At 49.6% G+C, this 25603-nt stretch overlaps 1 protein-coding gene across 1 annotated transcript in view; it reads right to left on the bottom strand.

Annotated features, from left to right (window-relative positions):
- MYH14 (myosin heavy chain 14) overlaps nt 1–25603 on the bottom strand; it is a 98526-nt gene that overhangs the window by 15687 nt on the left and 57236 nt on the right. Inside the window, exons 25-37 of the mRNA XM_055079201.1 lie at nt 23319–23456; nt 21354–21477; nt 20604–20775; nt 18447–18659; nt 17725–17869; nt 16863–17069; nt 12404–12508; nt 12159–12311; nt 10680–10928; nt 6071–6283; nt 3739–3951; nt 2432–2593; nt 88–216 (exon numbers count right to left, since the gene is read on the bottom strand). Of these exons, the coding sequence (XP_054935176.1) occupies nt 88–216; nt 2432–2593; nt 3739–3951; nt 6071–6283; nt 10680–10928; nt 12159–12311; nt 12404–12508; nt 16863–17069; nt 17725–17869; nt 18447–18659; nt 20604–20775; nt 21354–21477; nt 23319–23456 (2223 nt within the window). The remainder of the gene's footprint in view (nt 1–87; nt 217–2431; nt 2594–3738; nt 3952–6070; nt 6284–10679; nt 10929–12158; nt 12312–12403; nt 12509–16862; nt 17070–17724; nt 17870–18446; nt 18660–20603; nt 20776–21353; nt 21478–23318; nt 23457–25603) is intronic.

Here is a 25603-nt window from a genome sequence, read left to right as displayed (position 1 = left end):
GCTTCCCCCAGGCCCCGCCCCCCTCCCTTCCCCCCCGGCCCCGCCCCACCCTCCCTTCCCCCACGGCCCCGCTCATCCTGGCATCACCTCCTGCAGCCGCAGCACTTCCGCCTCCAGCCCCTTGAGGCGCTTCTCACTCTCCCGGTTCTGGGCAAAGATCTCCTCCCGGGAGCTGCGCGACTCCTCCACCTCCCGCCACAGCTCCTTCATCTGGGCCTGGGAGGAACTGAGCGAGTGAGCGGACCCAGCCTGATCGTGACTCACGGGGACGCCCCGAACCCTCGCATCAGGCCTGTGGGGGCTCCCCGTGAGCAAGCAGAGCCCTGCGGACCTGGGCTTCTGCACCCCGCCCCCAGCCGCTGGCTGTGTGACCTTGGGCCAGCCCCTTCCCATCTCGGAGCCTCACCTCTTTAAAAAAGAAGCACATCAAAATTAAAGTAAGCCTAAAATGGGGATAATATTTGGGCTCTGCAGTAATAATAGGGATGGGAAACACCGATCACTTACCTTGGGCCAGGCTCTATTCTACAGACACACTGACTCCTTTAATCCTCACAACTCCAGTTGGTAGGGACTATTTTCCTCCCCCGTTTACAGATGGAGAAACTGAAGCACAGCGAGGTTCAGCAACGTGCTCAGGGTGGTAAGCGGCAGAGCCAGGACCTGAACCCAGGCTGTCTGGCCCTGGAGTTCACCCTTTTAGCCACTTTGATACCTGGCCACGTTACTGAGGATTGACTGATTGGCCGCGCCAGGTGGCATGCGGAATCCTAGTTCGCAGACCAGGGATCGAACCCGCGCCCCCTGCCGTGGAAGCACGGAGTCGAAACCACTGGACCGCCAGGGAAGTCCCAAGCTACCTGGTCACATGATTAAGAGTGTGCAGGGATGCCGGTAAAACAGTTTTTCTCCTCAACGGTGCTTAAAATAAAGAAAAATAAAACACAAACGAAATGTCCATCGCCGTTAAAAAAAAAAAAAATCCCCACTCAATATCTTTACAATGGTGTAGCGAGTGATTGTTGATATAGTGAGGACAGCGGGCAGGCTTGGTAGTAGAAGGACAATTACCATCACTGTTACTAATATTATTATTATCTGCTTGATAATAATAGGTTTTCAGTGTAGGGGTTTTTGCTCAGTGATGACACGGTTTATAACTTTTACTTTTTGGGAGGAATCTTCGTATACCAGCGCTGCCCAACAGAAATACACTGCAAGGACATATGTTCTTTAACATTTTCTAGTAACTACATTAAAAAGGTAAAAGGAAGTAGGTAAAACTAGTTTGAATACTATATTTTATGTAGCTTAATATATCCAAAATATTATTATTTCCATTTATAATCAATGTAAAAATTATTGAGATATTTTACTTTATGAAGTCTTCTGAATCTAGCATGTAACTTGGATTTTGGACCCACCCACCTTCTTTTTTGGCCTCGCCAGGTAGCTTGTGGGATCTTAGTTCCCCAACCAGAGGGCCCTCAGCAGTGAGAGCAGAGTCCTAACCGCTGGACCGCCAGGGAATTCCTTTTTTTTTTCCCCTGCCACATTGTAGATGCCCAGTAGCCACATGGGGCTGGTACCCTCTGTATTGGACAGGCCAGGCCTATACTTAAAAAAAAAAAAAAAAAAAAAAGAAAGAGAGACTTCCCTGGTGGCGCAATGATAAGAATCTGCCTGCCGATGCAGGGGACACGGGTTCGAGCCCTGGTCCGGGAAGATCCCACATGCTGAGGAACAACTAAGCCCATGAGCCACAACTACTGAGCCTGTGCTCTACAGCCCGCGTGCCTAGAGCCCGTGCTCCCCAACGAGAGAAGCCACCGCAGAGAAGCCCGCGTACCGCAATGAAGAGCAGCCCCCGCTTGTAACTAGAGAAAGCCCGGGCGCAGCAACTAATGCAGCCAAATAAATAAATACATTTATATTAAAAAAATAGACTTTACTTTGAAGAGCAGTTTTAGGTTCCCAGCAGTTTTGGGCAGAAGGTACAGAGATTTCCCACACAGCCCCTACCCTCACACATGCACAGTCTCCCCCATTATTAACATTCCCCACCAGAGTGGGACCTTCCTTGATGGTAGGTATCAATGATGAACCTACCCTGACACATCATCATCCCCCCAAAATTCTTTTTAAACAACCATGTATAAGTTTCATAATGGCGTTGGGGGGGAACCCTAAGGTATTTCCACTTCAAAAATGAAATACAATGAGGAAATTGCACTTAAACATTATGCATTTTAAATAAAGGAAATAAAAAACAGAAAAAGAACTCAATGAGCCTTTGGGGCATGGATGTTTATAAAGCTGTTGCCTACGCTGGGTGCAGCCCCTGGGATCGAGAGGGCGGGGCCCCAGCTGGTTTGGGAGCCGGAGGGAGGTGGGGCCCTCCCCTGTCCGAAGCTTAAGCTCCACCCCTTACCTGCATCTTGCGAAGCTGCTTCACCGCCTCCTCCTTGCCCTGTCCGGTGGCCACGGTCTGGGCCTTCAGCTCCTCCAGCTCGGCCTCCAGCTTCTTGCGGGCGGCCACGGCCAGAGCACGCTGCTTGCGTTCCTCATCGCGTTCCACCTCTGCATCCCTCAGCTGGGACGGGGGAGGCCGGGAGGGGCGGGCTCAGGGGACGGGAGGCCCAGGCTCCCTCTACATGCTAGCGACATAGATGTCTACCCTCCAGCCCTGGCCCAGGCCTCCTCCTGCTCCTTGCCTCTCTCCACCACCGAACCCCATCATCCTCTCCAACCCCACAGCCCCAGCTCAGGCCTCATCTTCCCCCCCTTGCCCCAGCTTCCTCTCTGCTCCCATCTTTCCCCGCCAGCCCACTCCCGACGGCTCCAGAAGGGTCCTTCTACAATCAGAGCTGACGCTGCCCCTCCCCTACTCATGGCCCTCCTGCGGCTCCCCAGTGCCCCCAGGACAAAGTTTTGGATGAGCCCATGGCTGGATCAGTGGAGCCAGGCGAGAGCAAAAAAACACCCAGAGACACCCCCGCCCCCCAGCCTTGGATCACGTCTTCATCTCTCTCTCGGGGCCTCCCAGCTCCAGTGTCCCCCGCTCCAGTCTGCTGCCCACATGGCCCCAGAGGGGTCTTTCTGACACTCAGAGCTGACCCGCCCCTCTCAGGCTCGGCACACATCACCTAGTGGAGAGCCTTGCCCACTGCAGACCATAGGAAATTCCTCCACTGAATAAATACTGAATGAATGAATGAATGGTGCAGAGAGAGAGAGAGAGATGGAATGAATGAGGAAGCAGGTGAAGGAGTAAATGAATACGGGAGGCAGGTCGTGGATGAAGTGGGGTGCAGATGAGCTGGTCAGTGAATGAGTGCTGTGGGTGTGGAGGGGTAGACAGTGGAGTGACTGGGCTGGGGAGAGGAGGTTGATTGGAAGCGGGTATCGGGTGCATGGAGGGGAAGTCAGATGCAGAGTTGGTTATGTAGAAGTGCTGGTTGCTGGGGAGGCTGTGTATGGGTGGCTGGGTGGCTCGGTAGATGGGGTGGTAGCTGGGTGGAGGGTTTTGGCGGATGGAGGGTGTCTGAATGGGTCAACAGGATGTGCGTGTGGGTTCACGGGTCATGATGGGTGAGTGGGTTGGGGAACAGGAGGCTGGCTGGCAGGAGGGACCTGGGTAGAAACCCCGAGTAGCAGGTGGGTGGGTGAGGCTTCCGGCCTCTCCTGCTGCCTGTGAGCACCAGGGCATCCCCCGCTGGACGGGTGCCCTGCCTGTACCTGCTTGGCCAGCTGCCGCCGCCTCTCCTCCCCAGCCTCGTCTCGGCCCTGCAGGTCCCGCTCGTGCTGCGCCTTGAGGGCCTGCACGGTCACTTCCAGGCGCAGCTTGGCATCCTCAGCTGCCGTAAGCTCATCCTCCAGCTCCGTCACTTGTGTTCGCAGGTCGTTGGCTGCCTGCTCGGCCACCCGGCGGGCTCGCTCCAGCTCGTGCACCTGGAGGGGAGGGAGAGTGAGCGCTGGGGCACCTGGGTCACCGAGGAGTGGGGAGGCCAGGACCTGAGATCTACCCTAGGCTAGAGGGGAGGGAAGCTTTGACAGATGAGGGGGAGGCAGCAAGTGGACGTGCCCATCCGAGTTCGTCCATTCATTCACACGTTCAACAATTCCTGAGCACCTACTTCCTATGTGGCTCATTCTGGATCATCCTAGAACATATTTTATTAATAACCTATGCACCATAATTCTATTATCTGAAGCTCCTGAGAATCCAATTCCAGTGTTTGTTAGGTCGGCTCTCACTCATGGTGGATTATTTCCTCATAGGTTTTGTGATCTGTTTTGTTTTTTTTTTTTTTGGCCGGGACCTGTGCAGCTTGCACGCGCTTAGTTCCCCGACCGGGAATTGAACCGGGGCCCTGACAGTGAAAGCTCAGAGTCCTAACCACTGGACCCCCAGGGAATTCCTGGTTTTGGGATTGGTTTGTGAGCTCGCTTCGTTGCGGCTTCATCTTCAGGAATCCGTGTGGAAATGGGTTGAAGGCACGTAGCTGCAGAGTTAGCAGTGCTGGTTTCTGCCAGACTCCCCAGGATATTACCAACCCACTAGCGACTACTATTTTTTTCTCAGCGCGGGGCTTTCCAGACCTTTCAGGGAAGTGTAAATGAAAACCCCAAATATCCCGTGAAAGCAGACCTGGGCTTATGAATTCTCAAAGACACCCCCACCACGGCCTCTCCTGAATTGTTACCTCCTCAGAGAGGCATCCCCTGACCTGTCAGGGCCTCCCTGTTACGCACGCTCCTGGCACTGAGTCGCGCTCTGACTCAGCCCTAGTCACAGTGGTCCTTTACCATGTGCTTATGTGTCTCTTTGGGCAACACCCACCTCCCACAGTGGCCTGTGAGCTCCACCGGGCAGGGACTGTATCTGCTTATCACCCCTGCCTAATGACCCTCATGAAAATGCTGGTCAGTGACAGTATCTACTTTCAGTGCTTAGAAGGGTCCAACTGGTCCCCCTTTTTATTTGGCACCTGCCAATCAACTTGGTTGACTCGAAGGACTCAAACTTCTCCCATCAACACCCTACTTCCCACCAAGGCCTTTGGAGTCACTATATACAGCTTAACACTTTTCCCAAAGGACAGACCTTAGCAGTTTGAGCATGAATTGGATTATCCTTGGGGCTGCAGGCCAAGGGTGTGTCGTGGGGATGGGGGCTCTTTCCAGGCCTGGCTAAAGGCTCCCCTGGATTAATGCCAGAGCATGTGGAGAAAATAAAGCCCTCAGCCATCGCACCCCTGGCAACAGGAAGGATGCTGGGATCGTGTCTGCCCAGGGACCCAACTAAACACGCGTTCCATCAGTGCCTCCCGTCATCAGCCAGGGTGGCTTGTGGCCCTGGGCCTGTTCTAGTTGATGGTCCACAGATATATTTATTGGGCAAATGAAAGAAGGATGGTGTGGAGGGTGCCTCAGACCTTTCAGAAGGCTGGGAGGCCGGGATACTGGCTGGGTGAGCCAGTATGTATGTATGTGGCGTGTGTATGTATATGTGCACGTATGTGTGTGTCGTGTGGGTGCGCCCGTGCACATCCGCACGTTTGTGGAGTGCTTCTCAGGCTGTGTGTTGTGTTAAATTTTCTTCATTTTCTTTTTTCTTTCTTTCTCTCTGAGTCACATACACACAAGATGAGTGGTTCGCATGCTCTGTGTGTACACGTGAGCAAGCGCGCTTAATGGAAGATCCGCCTCACATTTCACGAACACACAGGTGAATATGTATGTTTTGTAAGCAGCTCTCACGCTCAGTGTGCGAACGCATACGCTCGCTGGAAGAGTCTCCTCGTGCCCCGTGCCCGTGAACGTGCACGTTGATGACCGGCTCTCCCTACTTTCTGCGTGTGTTGTGTGCACGCGCCTGCTTGGTAGAAGAGTCTCCTCACGTTCTGCGTGTGTGCGTGAACACGTACGTCTGGTACACGAACATGGGACTTTGACGCCGGTCCCCTTCACCCCCTGTGTGGGAGAGCACACACGTGTGTATGTGCCCCCCAGCGTCACGGGTGCGTGCTGCTGCCACGTGCATGTCCCCGGACGGGGGGCTGCTCACGCTCTTGCCGACGTCATCCTTGCTGCTGAGCAGCGCCTCCAGCTCGGCCCGCAGTGCCCGGTTCTGCCGTTCCAGCTCCTCCCGCGCCTCCTGCTCCTCCTCCAGCGCCCGCGTCAGTGACAGCGCCCGGGCCTCGCGCTCCCGGCCCTCCGCCTCGACCCGCTCGCGTTCCTCCACCGCCCGAAGGACGGCGGCCTTCTCCTCCGCCAGGAGCTTCCGGGGTGAGGGAGATGGGGTGGGGGAGACAGGTTAGCTGAAAGGAATGTACAGGGGGATGGGGAAGAGAGAGCAGCCAAGGGCAGAGACAGACAGACACACAGACAGAGGCAGAGACACAAGAGGGAAGTAGAGGGATTAAAGTCGCAACCATGTCCCAAAGCAGCCCAACTCTTCGATGGACCACGCTGTTTGGTGGGAATGTAAACTGGTGCAGCCACTATGGAGAACGGTATGGAGGGTCCTTAAAAAACTACAGACAGAGTCACCATATGATCCTGCAATCCCACTCCTGGGCACATATCCAGAGAAAACTACTATATGAAAAGATACGTGCACCCCTATGTTCATAGCAGCACTGTTCACAACAGCCAAGACATGGAAGCAACCTAAATGTCCATCGACAGGTGAATGGATGCAGAAGAGGTGGTACATATACACGATGGAATCTTACTCAGCCACAAAAAAGAAATAATGCCATTGGCAGCAACACGGATGGACCTAGAGATGATCGCACTTAAGTGAAACAAGTCAGACAAAGACAAATGTCATATGATATTGTTTATATGTGGAATCTAAAAAAATGATACAAATGAACTTATTTACAAAACAGAAACAGATCCACAGACATAGAAAACAAACTTACAGTTACTAGAGGGGAAAAGGGGGGAGGGATAAATTTGGAATTTGGGATTAACAGATACATGCTATTATGTATAAAACACTTAACCAACAAGGACCTACTGTACAGCACAGGGAACTATACTCAATATCTTGTAATAACCTAAATGGAAAATTATCTGGAAAAGAATGTGTATATGTATGTATATATGTGTGTGTATATATATATATATACACACACACACACATATATATATACACACACACGCGTATATCTGAATCACTCTGCTGTACACCTGAAACTAACACAACATTGTAAATCAACTATACCTCAATTTTTAAAAATTAAATGAAAGGAAATTTTGAGTTGAAAAAAAAAACCCCTCTTAAATGGATCAACTGATCAGCCCCTCATTCTAGATAAACAACTGAGGAAATGGTGTTCCTTTCTTCCTCTTGGGGTAATAGCAGGAAAAAAATACATAAATTTAAAAAATGTACTTCAACCTTCACTGTTTTTTAAGACACAGCAATTGACAAACAATGAAACTTACAAGACATCCAAAAAAGGAAGAGAATGGGACTCACAGTCAAGAGAAAAATCAGTCCATGGAAACAGACCCACAGATGACCTAGATACTGGGATTATCACACAAGCACTTTGACCGTGTTAAGTAAGTTTCAGGACAAGATGGATACATTGGGTGAAGAGGCAGGGTTATTGCAGGAGGGATTTGAAACTGTAAAACAGAACCAAAGAAAAATGCCAGAACTTCAAAATACAATATCTGAAATTAAAAAGTCACTGGATGAAATTGAGAGCAGAATGGACACACATCAGAAGAATCAGTAAACTTGAAAACAGGTCAATAGAGATGATCTAAACAGAGCAAAGAAAAAATATTGTAAAAAAAAACTTAGCAGAGCTTTAATAACCTGTGAGCCAGTATCAAGCAATCAAACATACATGTATTTGGAGTCCCAGAGGAAAGGTTAAAAACAAAAGGAGAGGAAGAAGTAAAATTGTCTTTAATCACAGAAAACATAATCGTAGAAAATCCAATGGAATCTATAAAACACCTACTAGCACCAAAATGTGAGTTTAGCTAGATCGTAGGATACAAGATCAATATACAAAATTGATTACACTTCCACATTCTAGCAATCAGAAATTAAATAAAAATAATATTTAAAATAGCATCAAAAATGAAATACATGGAAATAAATCTGACAAAGATGTGAAAGATGGGCACTGAAAAATATAAAACATTTCTGAGATTAAATTAAAGAAGATCTAAATAAATGGACATATATATTATGTTCCTGGGCCAGAAAACTCAATATCATGAAGATGTCAATTTTTCCCAAACTGATCTATAGATTCAAAACAATCTCAAACCAAGGAGATTTTTTTTTGCTGTAGAAATTGACAAATTGATTGTAAAATATTGAATACACACGGGAATGCAAAGGACCAAGAAGAGGTAAAATAACTTCGAAAAAGAAGAAAAAATTGGAGAACTAATACTATCTGATTTTCAATATCTATGCAAAGCAAGTCAGTGGAGAGAATCTTTTCAACAAATAGTGTTTGAACAACTGGATATCCAGATACATATAAAATTAACTTGGAGCTTTGATAGCACCATATATAAAAATTAACTCAAAATGGATCATAGAAAATGAAAAGAAAAATGGATCATAGACCTAAAGGTAAAACCTATAACTAGACAACTTTTAGAAAAAAACTTATAGAAGGAAACCACTGTGACCTTAAGTTAGACAAAGATTTCTCAGACACAACACCAAAAGCATAATCCACAGAATAAAAAATTAAAACATTGGACTTCATCAAAACAAAAACTTCTGCTCTTTGAAAGTCTCTACTAAGAAAATGAAAAGACAAGCCACAGACTGGATGAAAATATTTGCCAAGCAATATATGTGATAAAGAACTCATATTCAGAATATATAAAGAACTTTTGAAATTCAATGATAAGTAAAGAAACAGTCCTTTTTTAAAAAAAAAAAAAAAAAAAAAAGAAGGCAAAATATTTGAACAGGGACTTCACCAAAGAAGATGTATGGATGGTAAATAAGCACATAAAAAGATGCTCAACATCATTGTTTATTAGGGAAATGTGAATTAAAACCACTACATCTATTGGAAAGGTTAAAGTTTTATTCATGACAGTCAAAAACTAGAAACAGCACCTCAAATGTTCATCAACAGTACAGTACTTTTCAAAATGTGGTCTATAAAGGAATAATAATCAGCAGTTAAAAAAAAAAGGAATGAATTATTGATGCATGCAAAAACATGGATGAGGGACTTCCCTGGTGGCACAGGAGTTAAGAACCCGCCTGCCAATGCAGGGGACATGGATTCGAGCCCTGGTCCAGGAAGATCCCACATGACGTGGAGCAATTAAGCCCGTGTGCCACATCTACTGAGCCTGTGCTCTAGAGCCCGCGAGCCACAACTACTGAGCCCACGTGCCACAACTACTGAAGCCCACGCGCCTAGAGCCTGTGCTCTGCAACAAGAGAAGCCACTGCACCGCAACAAAGAGTAGCCCCCGCTTGCCACAACTAGAGAAAGCCCACACGCAGCAATGAACAAACACAGCCAAAAATAATAAATAAATAAAATAAATAAATTTATTTTAAAAATGGATGAATCTCAAAGTAATTTTTCCAAGTGAAAGAGGCCAGTCAAAAATGAGATTATATAAAAATAATTTATAGAGAACTCTAGGAAATACAAAAAAATTAATTCTTTAAAAAATTTTTGATGATCTATGGAATGGTATTAAGCTGTCAAACACACATGTATTTGGAGTCTGAGAAGAAGAGGAAAGAGAGAGAGAGAATGGGGCAGAAAAATATTTGAAGAAATAATGGCTGAAGATTTCCACTTCTGATCAAAAACCCCACCCCAAAGCTGTAGGAAGCTTGGCAAGGATAAATACAGAAACCCACAGCTGGATATTATAGTCAAACTGCTAAAAACCAAAGAGAAAGAGAAAAAATTTAAACCAGCTAGAAAACCACATCACACTACCTGCAGGGAAACAATGCTTTGAATGACCACTAACTTTTCATCTGAAACAATGGAGGCCACAGATCATGGAATGATCTCTTTGAAGTGTGGAAAGAATAAAACCATTTACCTGGAATTCAACAGTCAGTGAAGATACCTTTTAAAAATGAACGCAAAATAAGGACTCTCACATTTTGCAGATGAAGAAATTGAGGCACAGAGAGGTCGGGCAATTTGCCCAAGCCACGCAGCCAGAAAGGGCCTCAGCTGAGATTTGAACCTCAGGGTTGCCTGATCTTAATGCTCTGGGGTTCTGAGAATTTTATTCCATCCTCAGATTGCCAGCCGCTTAATATTATCCCCATCTCCTAGATGGGCAAACTGAGGCTGAAACGGGACAAGCAGTTTGCCTGAGGTCCACAGGGAGTCAGCAGGAGAAGCAAGATGTGGTATTTCATTTCATCTTCCTAGTACCTTCTGGTGTACCTTCAGGACTCTTTTGGGAGTAAAAGTGGGTACCACCAATAATTATTTTGGGGCAAGAGACATAAGCCAGGATGGATGGGTGTCCTATTTTACAGAGGCTCAGAGGGAAGAGGCATCTGGCCCTAAAGTCCTCCCAAGTGCACAGCTGAGCTGTGACATCACATGTTACTGATGATCACAATGAACACGGGCAGCGTGGATCAGCATCCCGATTTCCCGGGTGGGTAACCCAAGGTGCCTCACCTGGTCGAACTTGCGCTGCTTCTTCTCCAGCGCGCTCACGAGCTGCCGCTGCTGCTCCAGGTCCACCGTGGCATCGTCCAGCTCTTGCTGCAGCCGCCGGCGGCCCCGCTCCAGCCGCTCCACCACTTCCGTCTTTTCTGCCAGGCGCTGGGTCAGGGCCTCAACCTCTCGGGCGGCCCGGCGCCGTGCCTCCTCCCCTGCCTCCAGTGCCCCCGCCTCCTCTTCCTGGCGCCGCCGCCACTCTGAGAGCTGGAGTGGGGGAGGAGAGAGAGGGAGGGTGTCACTCATGGCTGCGATCCAGGTGTGAGTTGGTGGGGCCCCATTTCCCAGATGAGGAGACTGAGGCCTGAAGGGGGAAATAATTCACTCCATTGGGCACTTCTGCCTCATGAGTAGGGATGAGCTTGTGAGTTCTATGAGCCCCACCTCCTCCAGGAGATTAAAATGGTTCCCACCAGGGCCCAGAAGATGGATCAGACCTGGGCTCTGTCCTGGGGAACCCCCAGTCTGGTGGGGGAGACTGAACATCACAGCCAGGGTGATGGAGGCTAAGGTAAAAGAAGTATGAGACCCATGGGAGTCCACAGGAGGGGTTCAAAAATCTATTTAGAACACTCAAGAGAGAATTCCTGGAGGAGGGGGCATGTGTGATGGATCTTGAAGTATGCATAGGAGTTTTCCAGTTAAAGGAGGATATTTGCAAGCATACATTCATCACTCATTCATTCAACAGGCATTTCTCAAGGCCTACTATATGTCAGGCTCTATGTTGGCCTATGCTGGGGATACAGATCTCACTCTGATGGGGTCCCACTTTCAAGGTGCTCCCAGTCTGATGGGGGGACTCATGGGCAAAGACAGTTCCAGCCAGGGTGATTGGAGTGGGGACAAAGGAGAAAGAAGGGTTGTGGGAGCTCAGAGCCGAACGGTCAGGGTTTTCCCGGAACAGGAGAGGCTGATGCTAAGTCCTGAAAAATGAAAAGGGTGTTCCCAAGTGAAGTGAGGAAAGAGATGAGAGATGAATACAGCTAAACATGAAGGAAGGACCAGAGAGTGCAGGGCCTCTGACACCCAGCTGAGAGGCATGGGTTTTGTCCGGGGGGAGCTGGGGAGCCATGGGAGGTCTGTGAGCTAGGGAAGGGCAGGGTCAACTCAGGGTGTAGAAAGACCATGTGAAGTATGAGCTGGAAGGGGAGAGACTAGGGGCAGGGAGGTTTGAAGGGAGGCTGAGATGAGGATCCGGGTGGCTGGGGCTGTGGGGACAGAGAGTAGGGAATGAAACAGAGAGTTGGGGACAGGAGGGATGGGGGTCTGCACCTACAGGCCCTGGGGCTGAGGGAGAGACAGAGGCGAGTATGGCTTGCAGGGGTCTGGCCTATGACATGCTGGGCAATGGGGACACCCCGGAGCGGGGGAACCCAGGAGGAACAGGTTGGGAGACTGGGCATCCCTTTGAGATCTCCCCGCAGGGCTGTTCACCTGGGCCTGCGCAGCCTGCAGCTCGCGGCCCGCCCGCTCCCTGGCGGCTGCCTCCTCATCCAGCTGCTCCCGCAGCCCTGCCGCCTCCGCCTCCAGGGCTCGTGCCCGGGACCCCAGGGTCAGCTTCGCCCTGGTCTCCTCCTGCAGCAGCTCCTGAAGATGGAAGGGAGAATGGATGTTAAGTGTGGGCGGGAGCGTGGGGAGGCCTGGGGGGAGCCCGGTGGTGGGAGGTGGGCTGGGGTCACCTGGGCATCGTGGAGCTGGGCCTCCATGCTGGTCAGCTCCTTGCTCAGCCTGATGGCTCTGGACTCGGCCTCGCTCAGTGCTCCAGACGCAATCTCGAGTTCAGCCTGCAGGGAAGGGACACCTTCTAATGGCCGCTTCCAGCCAGCCAACCCCTCTGCTCCTCTGCCTCAAAGCCCTACCACCCATTGCTGGTGAGGATGTAAAAAGGTGCAGCTGCCATGGAAACCAGTCTAGCAGCTCCTTAAAATGGTTAAATGCAGAGTTTCCACACAGCCCGGCAATTCCACTCCTAGGTGTGTACCCAGGAGAAATGAATGAAAAGAAGTCTAGGCAAAAACTTGTACAGGGGTGTTCACAACAACATTGTTCGCAATTGCTGAAAGGCAGAAACAACCCAAATGTCCATCCACAGGTGACTGGATGAACAAAATGTGGTCTATCCAGACAATGGAATATTATTTGGCCATAAAAAGGAACGAAGTACTGATACATGCTACAACATGGATGAACCTTGAAAACATTAGGCTAAGTGAAAGAAGCCAGACACAAAAGGACAAATATTGTATGATTCCATTTCTATGAAATGTCCAGAAGAGGAAGTCTAGAGAGACAAAAGGGGATTAGTGGTTGCCAGGGCAGGGAGTGGGACTGGGGGATGATGGCTGGACAGTACAGGATTTCTTTCTGGGCTGATGATGTCCTAAAATTAGGTTATGGTGATGACTGTACAACTCTATGAATATACTAAAAACCACTGAATTGTACATTTTATTTTATTATTTTTTAAAATATTCATTTATTTATTTTGGCTGTGCTGGGTCTTAGTTATGCCATGTGGGCTCTTAGTGGCGACATGTGGGATCTAGTTCCCTGACCAGGGATCAAATCCAGGCCCCTTGCATTGGGAGCACAGAGTCTTACCCACTGGACCACCAGGGAAGTCTCAAATTGTACATTTTGAATGGGTGAATTATACGGTATGTGAGTTATATTACAATAAAGCTGTTCCCCCGGCATGCAAATCACCACCACAATGAACCTGGGTGCAGCTCCTGGTCTCACGTTCCTTCGCTGTAGGAATCGGGCAGCAGTTTACCACTTTCTCCCCCCTGGACTGTTGCCTCCATAGGTTAGGACCTCATCTGCTTTGTTCCCTGCTGCGTCCTCAGGGCTCAAAACAGGGCCTGGCACACAGTAGGTGCTCAGGAAATGTTTGTTGGGTGAGTGCCTCCAGCACATGTGTGTTACCCTGAACCTTCTTCTCTCCCTTTTTGAGGTTCACTTAACAAACAAGGTTGGGTTCAAATTCTGGCTGGTAAGAAAATTTATCTGAAAACTTGGAACTAAGAAAAGGCAGTGGTCAGGCATCCTTTAGAAAGGACAGGACTGGGACTTCCCTGGTGGCACAGTGGTTAAGAATCCACCTGCCAAAGCAGGGGACACGGGTTCGAGCCCTGGTCCGGGAAGATCCCACGTGCCGCAGAGCAACGAAGCCCGTGCACTACAACTACTGAGCCTGCGCTCTAGAGCCCGCGAGCCACAACTACTGAGCCCGTGTGCCACAACTACTGAAGCCTGCATGCCTTGAGCCCGTGCTCCGCAATGAGAAGCCCGGGCACCACAACGAAGAGTAGCCCCCGCTCGCCGCAACTAGAGAAAGCCCGCGTGCAGCAACGAAGACCCAACGCAGCCAAAAATAAATAAATCAATCACTTTGTTGTACACTTGAAACTAACACACTGTAAATCAGCTACACTTCTATAAAGCTGCACTTGACTGCCCTTTGGAACATTAACCAGTTTCGTCTCTGACTGCGCTACTTCGTTCTGCCGTTCTCTCTCTTGCTGACTACACACACACCAATTTGTTGTTGTTTCTCTCCTTGAACATCTTTGACATGCTGCTGGATCCCTCATTAATGCTTTTTTAAAAAAATATTTATGTTTTTATTGAAGTATAATTGATTTACAATGTTGTGTTAGTTTCAGGTGTACAGCACAGTGATTCAGTTATACGTACATGATACACATATTCTTTTTCAGATTCTTTTCCCATATACGTTATTACAAAATATTGAGTATAGTTCCCTGTGCTATACAGTAGGTACTTGTAGTTCATCTATTTTATATATATTAGTGTGTATATGTTACTCCCAAATTCCTAATTTACCCCTCGCCTGCAACTTTCCCCTTTGGTAACCATAAGTTTGTTTTCTATGCCTGTGAGTCTGTTTCTGTTTTGTAAATAAGTTCATTTGTATCATTTTTTTAGATTCCACATATAAATGATATCATATGATATTTGTCTTTATCTGACTTACTTCACTTAGTATGATAATCTCTAGGTCCATCCATGTTGCTGGAAATGGCATTATTTCATTCTTTTTTATGGTTCATTAATGCTTTAAATAAATCTTTGACATGGGCTTAACTATGTCTTTGTATGACAGTCATGCTTTGAACTTGTGAAAATGATATTTTGAGCTGACCTTGGTACCTCCTGGCTGTGTGACCTGGGCAAGTGATTCCTATCTTTAAAAAAAAAAAAAAAATTATTTATTTATTTGGCTGCGCCAGGTCTTAGTTGTGGCACACAGGATCTTGGTTGTGGCATGAGGGATCTTTTAGTTGAGGAATGCATGCGGGATCTAGTTCCCTGACCAGGGATCGAACCCGGGCCCCCTGCATTGGGAGCATGGAGTCTTAACCACTGGACCACCAGGGAAGTGCCTGATTCCTTTTTTTGGTCCTCAGTTTTTCTCATCTGTGAAATGGGGATGATCACAGGACCTACCTCCCAGGGCTGCTTTGAAGAGTCAATGAAATAATGAACGTAAAGTGACTAGCTCAGTGCCTGGCATATACCTGTGCTCAATATATAGGTACATCTGACAATTTCTGAGAGCCTACTGAGAGCCCAAGAACTATTCTAAAAGCTTTCCAAGTTTAGGCTCGCTGGATTCACACACCGACCCTATGAGATAGATACTATTATTAGTCCAAGTTTACATAAAGGGAAGCCGAGGCACAGAGAGGTTAGGCAATTTGCCTAAGATCACACAGCTACAAGTGGTGGAACTGAGATTTTAGCCCAGGCAGAATGGCTCTAGAGCTGCCCTGTCCAATATGGTAGCCACTAGCCTTAGGTGGCTATTTAACTTTAAAGTAATTAAAATTAAATAAAATGAAAATCCGGCTTCTCAGTTGTACTCCTCACATGCCAGGTGGATAGTGCAATTACAGAACATTTCCATCACTGAAGAAAGTTCTACTGACCAGTGCAACCTAGAAGTCCTGCTATCAGCCACCAGACTCTACTCTTGGTGTCACTTTTATTTCTGTAATATGTAAAGTGCTTAGGACAATGAGCACTACATAGCATAATTCTATGGAGGCAGACCCTAGCTGTCCCCCCAGATTCCTTCTCCCCTGGTCCCACTGTGACAGGCTGTTAGGTAGGCCCATGGCTGCCAGCTAGAAACTATATTTCCCAGTCTCCTTTGCAGCTAGCTGTGGTCATGTGATTATGTTATGGCCAATGGAATGCAAGCAAAGTGATACATGCAAATTCCATCCCATCCTCTTTTCCCCTTCCTAAGCTGGAGCACACAGGTGCCCACAATCCAGATTTAACTCTGAAGATGAGGTCAATGCCCTCAGGGATAATGGAGTGACCTCATGGAGCATAAGTGTCCTGCCAGCCTCGACTGCTTACTCTGAGCCTATTTCCTGAGAGGGAAGACACACGTCCTTTATTCAAGCTGATGAATTCTGGAGTCTCTTTGTTATATCGACTTAACTTTCACCTTAACTATACACTCTTTTAATCTTGAAATTAAAAACGGTAACAGTGTTTTCCCCCCCTTGGGGTTGGGGAATTAAAAGTCATTCTTACCCTCTTTCTGCTTGTTTGTATTCTCAGTAATAAACAGGTATTGGTCGTTTAGTTAAAAAACATAATAAAATTAAAGTTTAAAAAACCCACATTTCTTCTAACAGTCACAGTATGATATTGTCCTCACACAGGTCCGAGTATTCACACTGGGTTTTTCTAATCAGACCATGGATTATTTAAGACCAGAAGATAAGAGGGTGGAGGGTGGGCGCTGTGGCAGGGTTAAGACCTACAGGATCAGTCATGCTTGGGTTCACGCTTTGGCTCTGAGGGACCTAAGACAATCAACTTCACCTCCCTGGGCCTCAGTTTCCTTGTGTGTAAAATGGGAACAATATTAGCACTTCCCTCAAAGGAGCATTAGGAGGAGGCTTTGGCAAAATACACAGGATGATTGGTGCATAATAATCACTCACCAAATACTAGCTATTAATGTGTGATTATGTTGGAAAAGTTGGAAAGGACAGTAGGGTTGATGTGGACCAAACTGAAGTCCAGAGAGGGCAGGCATCTCACCCAAAGCCACACAGCAGAGACCACCCCCGACCTAGCCGCCCCACTCACCTGGGCTCGCTGCAGCTTCTCAGTAGCCTCTGCTCGTGCCCGCTCCCCATCGCCAGCCCGGCCCTGCACCTCCTGCAACTGTGACTCCAGGCGACGCCTCCGTTGCTCACCCTCCTGACGCGCGGTCTGCAGGTTGCTTAGCTCCGTCCGTAGCTCAGACACTTCGGCCTCCAGAGCCAACCGGGTCTTCTCCCATGTACCTTTGCTCTGGTGGGGGAGAGAGACAGCAATGATTTATGATTCCCTTTCTCTACCAGACCAGGCACATGAATGCCCCAAGTCCTTTGTACTGTCTATTCCCTCTGGAACTCCTCACTGTTCCTTAAAGACCCAGGCACATTCCTGCCTCAGGGCCTTTGCACTGGCTGCTCCCTCTGCCTGGAACATGTTTTCCTGTGATGCCAGGATGGCTCACCCATCACCTCCCTCAGTTTTTTACTCAGATGTCATCTTTTCACTGAATCTCTCCAAGGCCTCTCTATTTCAAATCACAACACGCCCCCGCCTGGCCATTAGCACTGAAACCCCTTTCCTGTTCATCTTCTTCCCATAGCACTTATGACCCCACTATATATTATGAATGTGTTTAGATTGTTTACTCTCTGCCTTGCCTGCTAAAACGTGAGCTCCACGATGGAAGTGGGTATTGGTTGCTGGGCTCACAGCTGGGGCCCCCAGTACCAACCTGGGAATATACTACATATTCAATTAACATTTGCTGAATGCAAGATGGATCAGGGACATGAATACGTGAGGAGAAAAATGGGCTGGCCTAGAACCAGCCAGAGGTACCTCGTCCAACCCAGCATCTTGCTTCCCCTCCCCATGGCTCCCCAGACACCCCTCCCCCATCTCAACCCACCCTCCGGGCTTGCTCCAGCTGCTCTGCCAGCTCCCCCAGCGCCTGGCCATGGCGCTGCCGCAGCTCCTGCACCGCCACCTCATGAACGCGCGTCTCCTCCTCCAGAGCCTTCTTCAACTCTGTCACCTCCTGTTCTCTCTTGGACCTTTTATTGGGGAAGGGGAAGGGAACAGAATTTCAGAATAGAGGAAGGCTGGGACTTTGAGGGAGCCCCTGACTGCTGGTTGTGCCTCCTTTGATTCTTTCTCTCCAAGGATGGGGACCTCACTCTACATTCCCCAAGGGATCTGGGCAGTGATGCTGCAGAAGAAGGGTGGCTTTAAGGGTGAGCTCCTACGCCTCTTTCAAAACCCTATTCAAAAGGCCCCTTCTCAAAGAAGTCTTTTTGGACTCCCTCCCATAGCGTGATACAAGGGCCTTCTCTGATCATCCACGATGCCCTGTCGTACTCCACTAAAGCTCACTTTGTTCTGGACTGTGTCTGTCTTTGCCCGAATCTGCCTACCCCTGGACTGGGAGTTCCTGAGGGCAATGCCTGAGTCTTGACTCATCTCTGTCCCCAGCTTGGCCCACGCTGGGCCCAGAGCCAGTGTCCAATAAACAACTGTTGAACGACTAAACAACTGTGCAGATGGAGAGCTTGGACCCACATCCTTTTCCCTGCCCCGCCTCCAGCCCCCCATGTGCCCGGCCTGTGCCAGCTGCAGGCCACCCAGCCTCACCGGAGCTCCTGCTGCGCGTTGGTGGAGTCCAGCGTGTCCTCCAGCTCGCTCCGCAGCGCCTCCAGCTCCTCACCGAGGTCCCGGCGCTGCTTCTCTGCCTTGGCCCTGGCTGCGCGTTCAGCCTCCAGGTCCTCCTGGGCCTCGGCCAGCCCCGCTTGTGCTTCCCGCAGGGATTTGAGCAGCTGGGCCCGGGCCCCGCCCTCCTCCTCTGCCCTGGGGGTGGACGAGGACCAGGGGGTTGGTATAGGGGCAGGCAGGGGGTGGAGATGATTTCTAGGGGTTGGAGGGGCCAGACACGGCCAGTCCCGGGTTAAAAGCCCAGCTCTGCCCTTGGGCACGTGTCTCCAGTACTCAGAGCCTCAGCTTTCTTAGCTGTAAAATGGGGATGACACCACCAGTAATCACAGGGACACTTATTAAGTTCCTGCCACTTGAGAGCACTTTATCATTTTGTGTAATGTTCATGCCAAATGAGGAAACTGGGGCCCAGAGTGGGAAAGTACTTGCCCTGGTCACATGGTCAGTGGGTGGCTGACCCCAGAGTCCCTCCTCATAACCCCTATGGGATCGACCTCTTGCAAAGAGAAGCTGAATGGAACGGCAGCGTGGATTCTGGGTTAAATGGCTCAGGGAGGTGGTCCAGTGGTTAGGACTCCGCACTTCCACTGCAGGGGACGTGGGTTCGATCCCTGGTCTGGGAACTAAGATTTCACAATCCGTGCGGCGGCGGCCAAAAAAAAAAAAAAAGAAAGGAAAAGAAAAGAAAAAACAAACAAAAAAAGAAACCCTGTAAGAATGGCTCAGGGAGATGCACTGACCACGGTCTGTATGCCCTGCTCGGCCACCTGCCCTGGCAAGTGACAGCTTCTCTGAACTGCAGGCTCCTGGTCTGTGAGAAAGCGTGACTGCCCCCCTTCACAGGGCTGCCGCGAGGATGGCAATGTAGTGCCAAAGGCTACATGTTATGTGATTCCACTGACGTGAAAGAGTAAGAATTGGCAAATCCTATGTGGACAGAAAGCAAATGGGTGGTTGCCAGGGGTTGAGGGGAGCGGGGAAATTGGAAGTGATCGCTTAATAGGATTTTTTTTTTGAGGTGATGAAAATGTTCTGAATAGAGGTAGTGGTTGCACAACATCGCAAACGTACCAAATGCCACTGAACTGTATGCTTTAAAATGGTTAATTTTTTTTTCTTTTTGGCTGTGCCACGCATCTTGCAGGATCTCAGTTCCCCAACCAGGGACTGAACCCGGGCCATGGCAGTGAAAGCACGGAGTCCTAATCGCTAGACCACCAGGGAACTCCCTAAAATGGTTAATTTTGTTATGTGAATTTCACCTCAATACAAAAGAAAATGGAAAAAAATAACAACGGCAATAACGGAAGGTAGGAACAGACACACGCAGCATCTAATGAGGGCTTAGGGTGTGCCAAGCATGTTCTCAGCCCTTTCTCATTTAATTCCTACACTAATCCTAGGAGAGTTTCTATAATCATGCCCTTTTTCCAGATAGAGAAACTGAGGCTCGAGAGGTGATGTCACCCAGGTGAGGTCACATGGCCAAAAAGGGGAGGAGCCAGGATTTGAACCCAGAAGTCAGGCTGGAGGGTGTGTGTTCTTAACTCCCTTCCACCAACCCCGTGTCCCATCGATTCTCAGATGCACGGTTTCCCCACATTGTAACCTCTCTGAAATCAAGCTGCGCCCACACACAAGGGCACCTCAGGTCGCATGGAGCACAGTGGGTGAAAAGCATTTGAAACACTGCGCATAATATCTGGCACACAGTAAGTGCTCAATAATTGTGAATGACTGTAATTATGATGATTATGATTCCTAAGATGGCCAGACCACCTATCCAATCACAGCGGACTCTGCGCTGTTTGGTTTTGAGAGGCTGGGGTTGTGGGAGAAGAAGGAATAGCATTTCCTTGCCTCTGTGCAAGAAACTGTGTAAGTTACTAGACACGTAGGGCCCGGTTTCAGTTTTCCCTTAACCAGGTGGGCTTGGAACTCTGTGTCCATCAGAGTGGGTGTGCACGGCTGGTGAGCGGCTCGGCCGAGCTCTGTACCTGCGGGAGGGTCTCGCCGGGCGCCCCCAACGCTGGCAGGTGGCGGCCCCGTGCTGTGCACCCCACCCGGCCTACCCCGCACCTGGCCAAAGCGACCTGCAGCTCCTCCTCCTTGCGGCCCAGCTGGGCCCGCAGCTCCTCCGCCCGCTGCTGCTGTTCTACCATCTGCTCCTGCAGCTCTGAGCCCTCCACGTCCAGCCGCCGCTTCAGCTTCTCCAGCTCCTGGCGGCTCTTCTCCTCCTTCCGGAGGCGATCTGGAGGCGGGAGGTGGGGGGGTGGGGCATGCACAAGGGAGCCAGACCCACACACCCAGGGAGACCCACGGCCCCGCAGTCAGGCTGAGCTCAGCATCTCTTTCCACCCCTCCCGCTCTTTCCCAGCTTCCCCATCCCTGGGATCGCCCAGTAGTCTCCAGACCCCCAGATGCCTTCTCCCCTCCGCCCTCCCAGTGACAGCCCCTGCTCCCGCCTGCTGGCTCTCTCTGCTCTGTCCTTTCCTCCCTGCCTCCCCGGCCTCCTCCTGTGCTCTCTCCCTTCTGTTTCTGCTTCTGAGTCCACAGCAAGGGACAGAGAAAAAAAAGTGTCTGAAACAGCTAGTGGGACCGTCAGATTGACAGTGACCCAAGACACTTAGGAGAGAGTAAGAGAGTTGGATGGAGAGAGACAGAAACAACTTAAGAGCTGGCAGGACACCTAACCTGTCCCGCGTCTTCTTTCCTGCCCCCATTTAACAGATATGACCACTGAGGCCCCAGAGTACATGAGGGTCACCCGAGGTACCCCCTGACCCCGCTGGAGTGTGCACCGGCCCCCACTGAGGGGCAGGCGCTCACCCTCCATGTCCGCAATCGTGGCCTCGTATTTGAGTCGAAGCTTATTGAGGCTCTTGACTTTCTCCTCCTCCTCAGCCGCCTGGGATGAGAACTCGGCCAGACGCTCCTCCAGCAGCTTCCGCTCCTGAGGGTGGTAGGAGGTGGGGGTGGGGTGTCAGGGGCCCGACCCTCATCTTTGATATCATTCTCATCTGTGTTTCTGCTCATCTCCATCCTTCCCTGACCTTTCCTGCCCCCACCCTTCCCTCCTTTTGCATTCCTTTAGGGTCTAGGGACCCATCCCACCCCCACCCCCACAGGGTTCAGGCCTGTTAACTGTGGAGACTTCCGCTATTTGAAGGACACTCCCATTCATTAACCCATTGGCCCACAGATGGATACTGAGGTTGAGTCAAATCAACTGCTATTATAAACAACACTGCCGTGAACATCTTTGCACATGTGCTGCACTTGTGGGTGAGCTCTGGAGCCTGGTGACTACTACAGGTCCGACTCATGGACCAGCAGCGTCAGCACCAAAAGGGAGCTTGCTAGGAATGGAATCTCAGGTTTCACCCCAGACGCGCTGAATCAGAATCTGCATTTTAACAAGTTCTCCACATAATTCCTGGGCACACTGGAGTTTGAGAAGCACTGGCCTGGAGCAGCTCTTTTCGTTTTTCCTTCTGTTTATTTTTATCTTTTCGTTTTTCTTTCTATTATTTTTATTTATTATTTTATTTTTTAATTTATTTTTGAGCGGCACTTTTCAAACTGTGAGTGGTTTTGGAAATCAAGGCAGTGGGCCGGCACTACCTCAAAAAGGAACAAACAGAACAGAGTAGAAGAGAAGAACCACTGCATCCAAGGAATGTTGCAGAAAACTGTGCATCCTTGAGCTCTCAACTCAGGCACCACTGCCTCCAGGAAGCCTGCCCTGGCTACCCCTAGCACAAGTCAGGCCACCTCACTCCCACGGTTTTCTGTTCTTTTCTGACAGTTTATAATTAGTTCATGATGTGTGGTTATGTTGATTTCCTGGGGTGACTCATCTAGCTTCCCTCTCCCCCCATGCCCCTGTGAGGACAGAAATGGTTTTCTAGTTAGTTAAATGCCATATCCCCTGTGCCTAGTCCAGTCCTGGCTGTGCCAGGTTAAAGATGTTGGCAGACTCTTCACCATGTTCCCAGCCAGAGGCAGAGTCTAATTCCCCAACCCTTGAATCTAGACTGAGTCTGCTTTAAGCTCAGTGGTCTGCAGACCACAGCCTGCAGGCCAAATACGGCCCACTGCTTGTGTTTATAAATAAAGTTTTATTGGGACACAGCCACGCCCATTTGATCACAGACCATCTGTGGCTGCTTTCATGCTACAATGGCAGAATTGAGCGGTTGTCACAGAAACGGAGTGGCCTGCCAAGGCCCGAATATTCACTATCTGGCCTTCTAGAGAAAATGTTTGCCAACACCTGATCTATAGAATTCAAAGGAAGTGATGCCGTGTCAGTTCCGGCCTTAAGCCTTTCAGAGACCTGCCCACTTCCACTTCTTTTTCTGGGAGCCCTGAGCTTCCAGGTGAGAAACCCAGGCTCTCCCGTGGGCAGAGAGGTCACGCAAAAGAGCACCCGGACACCAGCACTCCAGTGCCCGCCGCTACGTCACCGTGTCTGCCTAAGGGGACCACAGCCCAGCCCACCCACACGACGATGGGATGTAATGAAATGGGGGTTGTTTTTAGCGATGCGACTCTGGGGTGTCTGATGATCCAGAGATAGATAATGACACATAATAGCTGCTCAATAAATACCAGCTTGAGTGAAGCTGTGACAGAGATGCAAGGAGATGGAAAGGGTTCAAAGGAGACACAGCCAAGACCAAGAGTTCGAAGACCCCTAGAGGTGGGGCAAGCTGGGGGGGATGCAGAGAAGGACCCGTGCTCACCAGTGAACCCACTCCCCGTGCCCCGGGGGGCTCACAGCCCACCCACCTTGCTCAGCTTGGCGTTCTGATCTTCCAGGAGTAACAGATCCTCCCCCAACTTTTTCAGCTTTGCCTCCGTCGTCACTTTCTCCAGCTGCAGCTTCTGCCGGGCCCCTTCCTCAGCCTCGAGGTGGGTCTCCAGCTCCTGCAGTGGGGAGAAGGCAGGGTTGAGGACCCAGCGGCTGGGGACTGGCGTGTGATGGGAAGGATGGGTGGAGGGGATGGTTCATGGATCTCCGGGGCTCGTGGCTCAGACAGGTCCACAATCTGGGTGGTGCTGGGAAGGATCCAACGCTTTCTTTTCATTCATTGGGTCAATAAACACTGATTGAGTGCCTGGTGGGGGCCAGGCACTGTTTGAGGTATTAGGATAGATAAAAATCTTTGTCTATCACATTGAAATCACATTCTTGTGTGTGTGTGTGTGAAGATTATAAACAATAAACGTCATAAATAAACGTATCACAGAGATGGGCACTGTCCACTACAGCAGTCACCAGGCACGTGTGGCGATTTGTGGTGTCAGACTGGAAATTAAGATTCAGTATTTTGCAATGACATGGACGGACCTCAAGGGCATTATGCTAAGTGAAATAAGTCAGACAGAGAAAGACAAATACCGGACAGTCTCACTTATGCGTGGAATCTAAGAAACAAAACTAAAACAAGAAAAAAACACAAGCTCAGGGCTTTCATGGTGGCGCAGTGGTTGGGAATCCGCCTGCCAACGCAGGGGACGCGGGTTCGATCCCTGGTCCGGGAAGATCCCACATGCCGCGGAGCAGCTAAGCCCGTGTGCCACAACTACTGAGCCCAAGTGCTGCAACTACTGAAGCCCGCGCGCCTAGAGCCCATGCTCCAAAGCGGAGGAAGCCACCTCAATGAGAAGCCCGCGCACCGCAAGGAAGAGTAGCCCCCACTCGCCGCAACTAGAGAAAGCCCGCGCGCAGCAACGAAGACCCAACGCGGCCAAAAATAAATAAATAAATAAATAATTTTTAAAAACAAAAAAACGCCAGCTCAGGGAATTCCCTGGTGGTCCAATGGTTAGGACTTGGCATTCTCACTGCTGAGGGCCTGGGTTCAATCCCTGATCCGGAAACTAAGATCCCGCAAGCTGAGTGGCCCAACAAAACAAGACAAAACAAAACCCACAGGCTCACAGATGCAGAGAACAGACTGGTGGATGCCAGAGGTGTGCGGGTAGGGAGGTGGGAGAAATGGGTGAAGGGGCTCAAACTTCCAGTTATGAAATAAGTCATGGGGATGTAATGTACAGCATGGCGGCTGCAGCTAATAATACTGTATTGTGTATTTGAAAATTGTTAAGGGAGTAGATCTTAAAAATTCTCATCACAAGAAAAATGTTTTTCTAACTACTTAAGGTGCTGGATGTAAATTAGACTTATTGTGGTGATCACTTTGCAATGTATAGATATCGAATCATTATGTGTACACCTGAAACTAATATAATGTTATATGTCAATTACACCTCAATTAAAAAAAATTCAATATTACGTGTGGCCTTGATGGCTGGTAAAATTGGGAGTCCCTGTAATGGCCTAATCACAAGTCCTTCTACCTGCCCTGCTACCAAAGATAAGGTCCCCTAACCAATAACCCTCTGTATCCTGGGGACCAGACAGGGTACCTGCTTATCCCTATCTAGTAGGCTTCAGTTACCTGCTAGTCCTTGGAATTATTTAAACAAACCAATCGGGAATTCCCTGGTGGTCCAGTGGTTAGGACTCTGCGCTTCCACTGTAGGGGGCATGGGTTTGATCCCTGGTCGGGGAACTAAGATCCCGCATGCCGTGTGGCACAGCCAAAAAATAAATAAATAAATAAAATAAACAAATCAATCACATCTTCCTGCAGGAACCAGGGGTCACCTCATCCTCTTGTTACTACTAAGCTTGCCTCTCACAGCTGCAGCTTGTTCATGCCATTCCTGAATGCAACCCCACTGTGACTCTCTGTGCCATGGTGTCTGCCTCCCTCAGGCTGTGAATATTTGTGACTAATAACGTGCTTTCTATCGCATCTGTCCAGGATCAGGTGTAGTGTGTTAGGCCATCTCCATAACCACAGGGCAGGATCCCCGCCCCGCTCACCAATGGGGTCAAGAGGAGGTGATTAAAACACTACTGAGGGGCTTCCCTGGTGGCGCAGTGGTTGCGCGTCCGCCTGCCGATGCAGGGGAACCGGGTTCGCGCCCCGGTCTGGGAGGATCCCACATGCCGCGGAGCGGCTGGGCCCGTGAGCCATGGCCGCTGAGCCTGCGCGTCCGGA

Source organism: Physeter macrocephalus, chromosome 17 (assembly GCF_002837175.3).
Source record: "Physeter macrocephalus isolate SW-GA chromosome 17, ASM283717v5, whole genome shotgun sequence".
Classification (NCBI taxonomy): domain Eukaryota; kingdom Metazoa; phylum Chordata; class Mammalia; order Artiodactyla; family Physeteridae; genus Physeter; species Physeter macrocephalus.
This window is presented reverse-complemented; position numbering and strand designations above follow the sequence as displayed.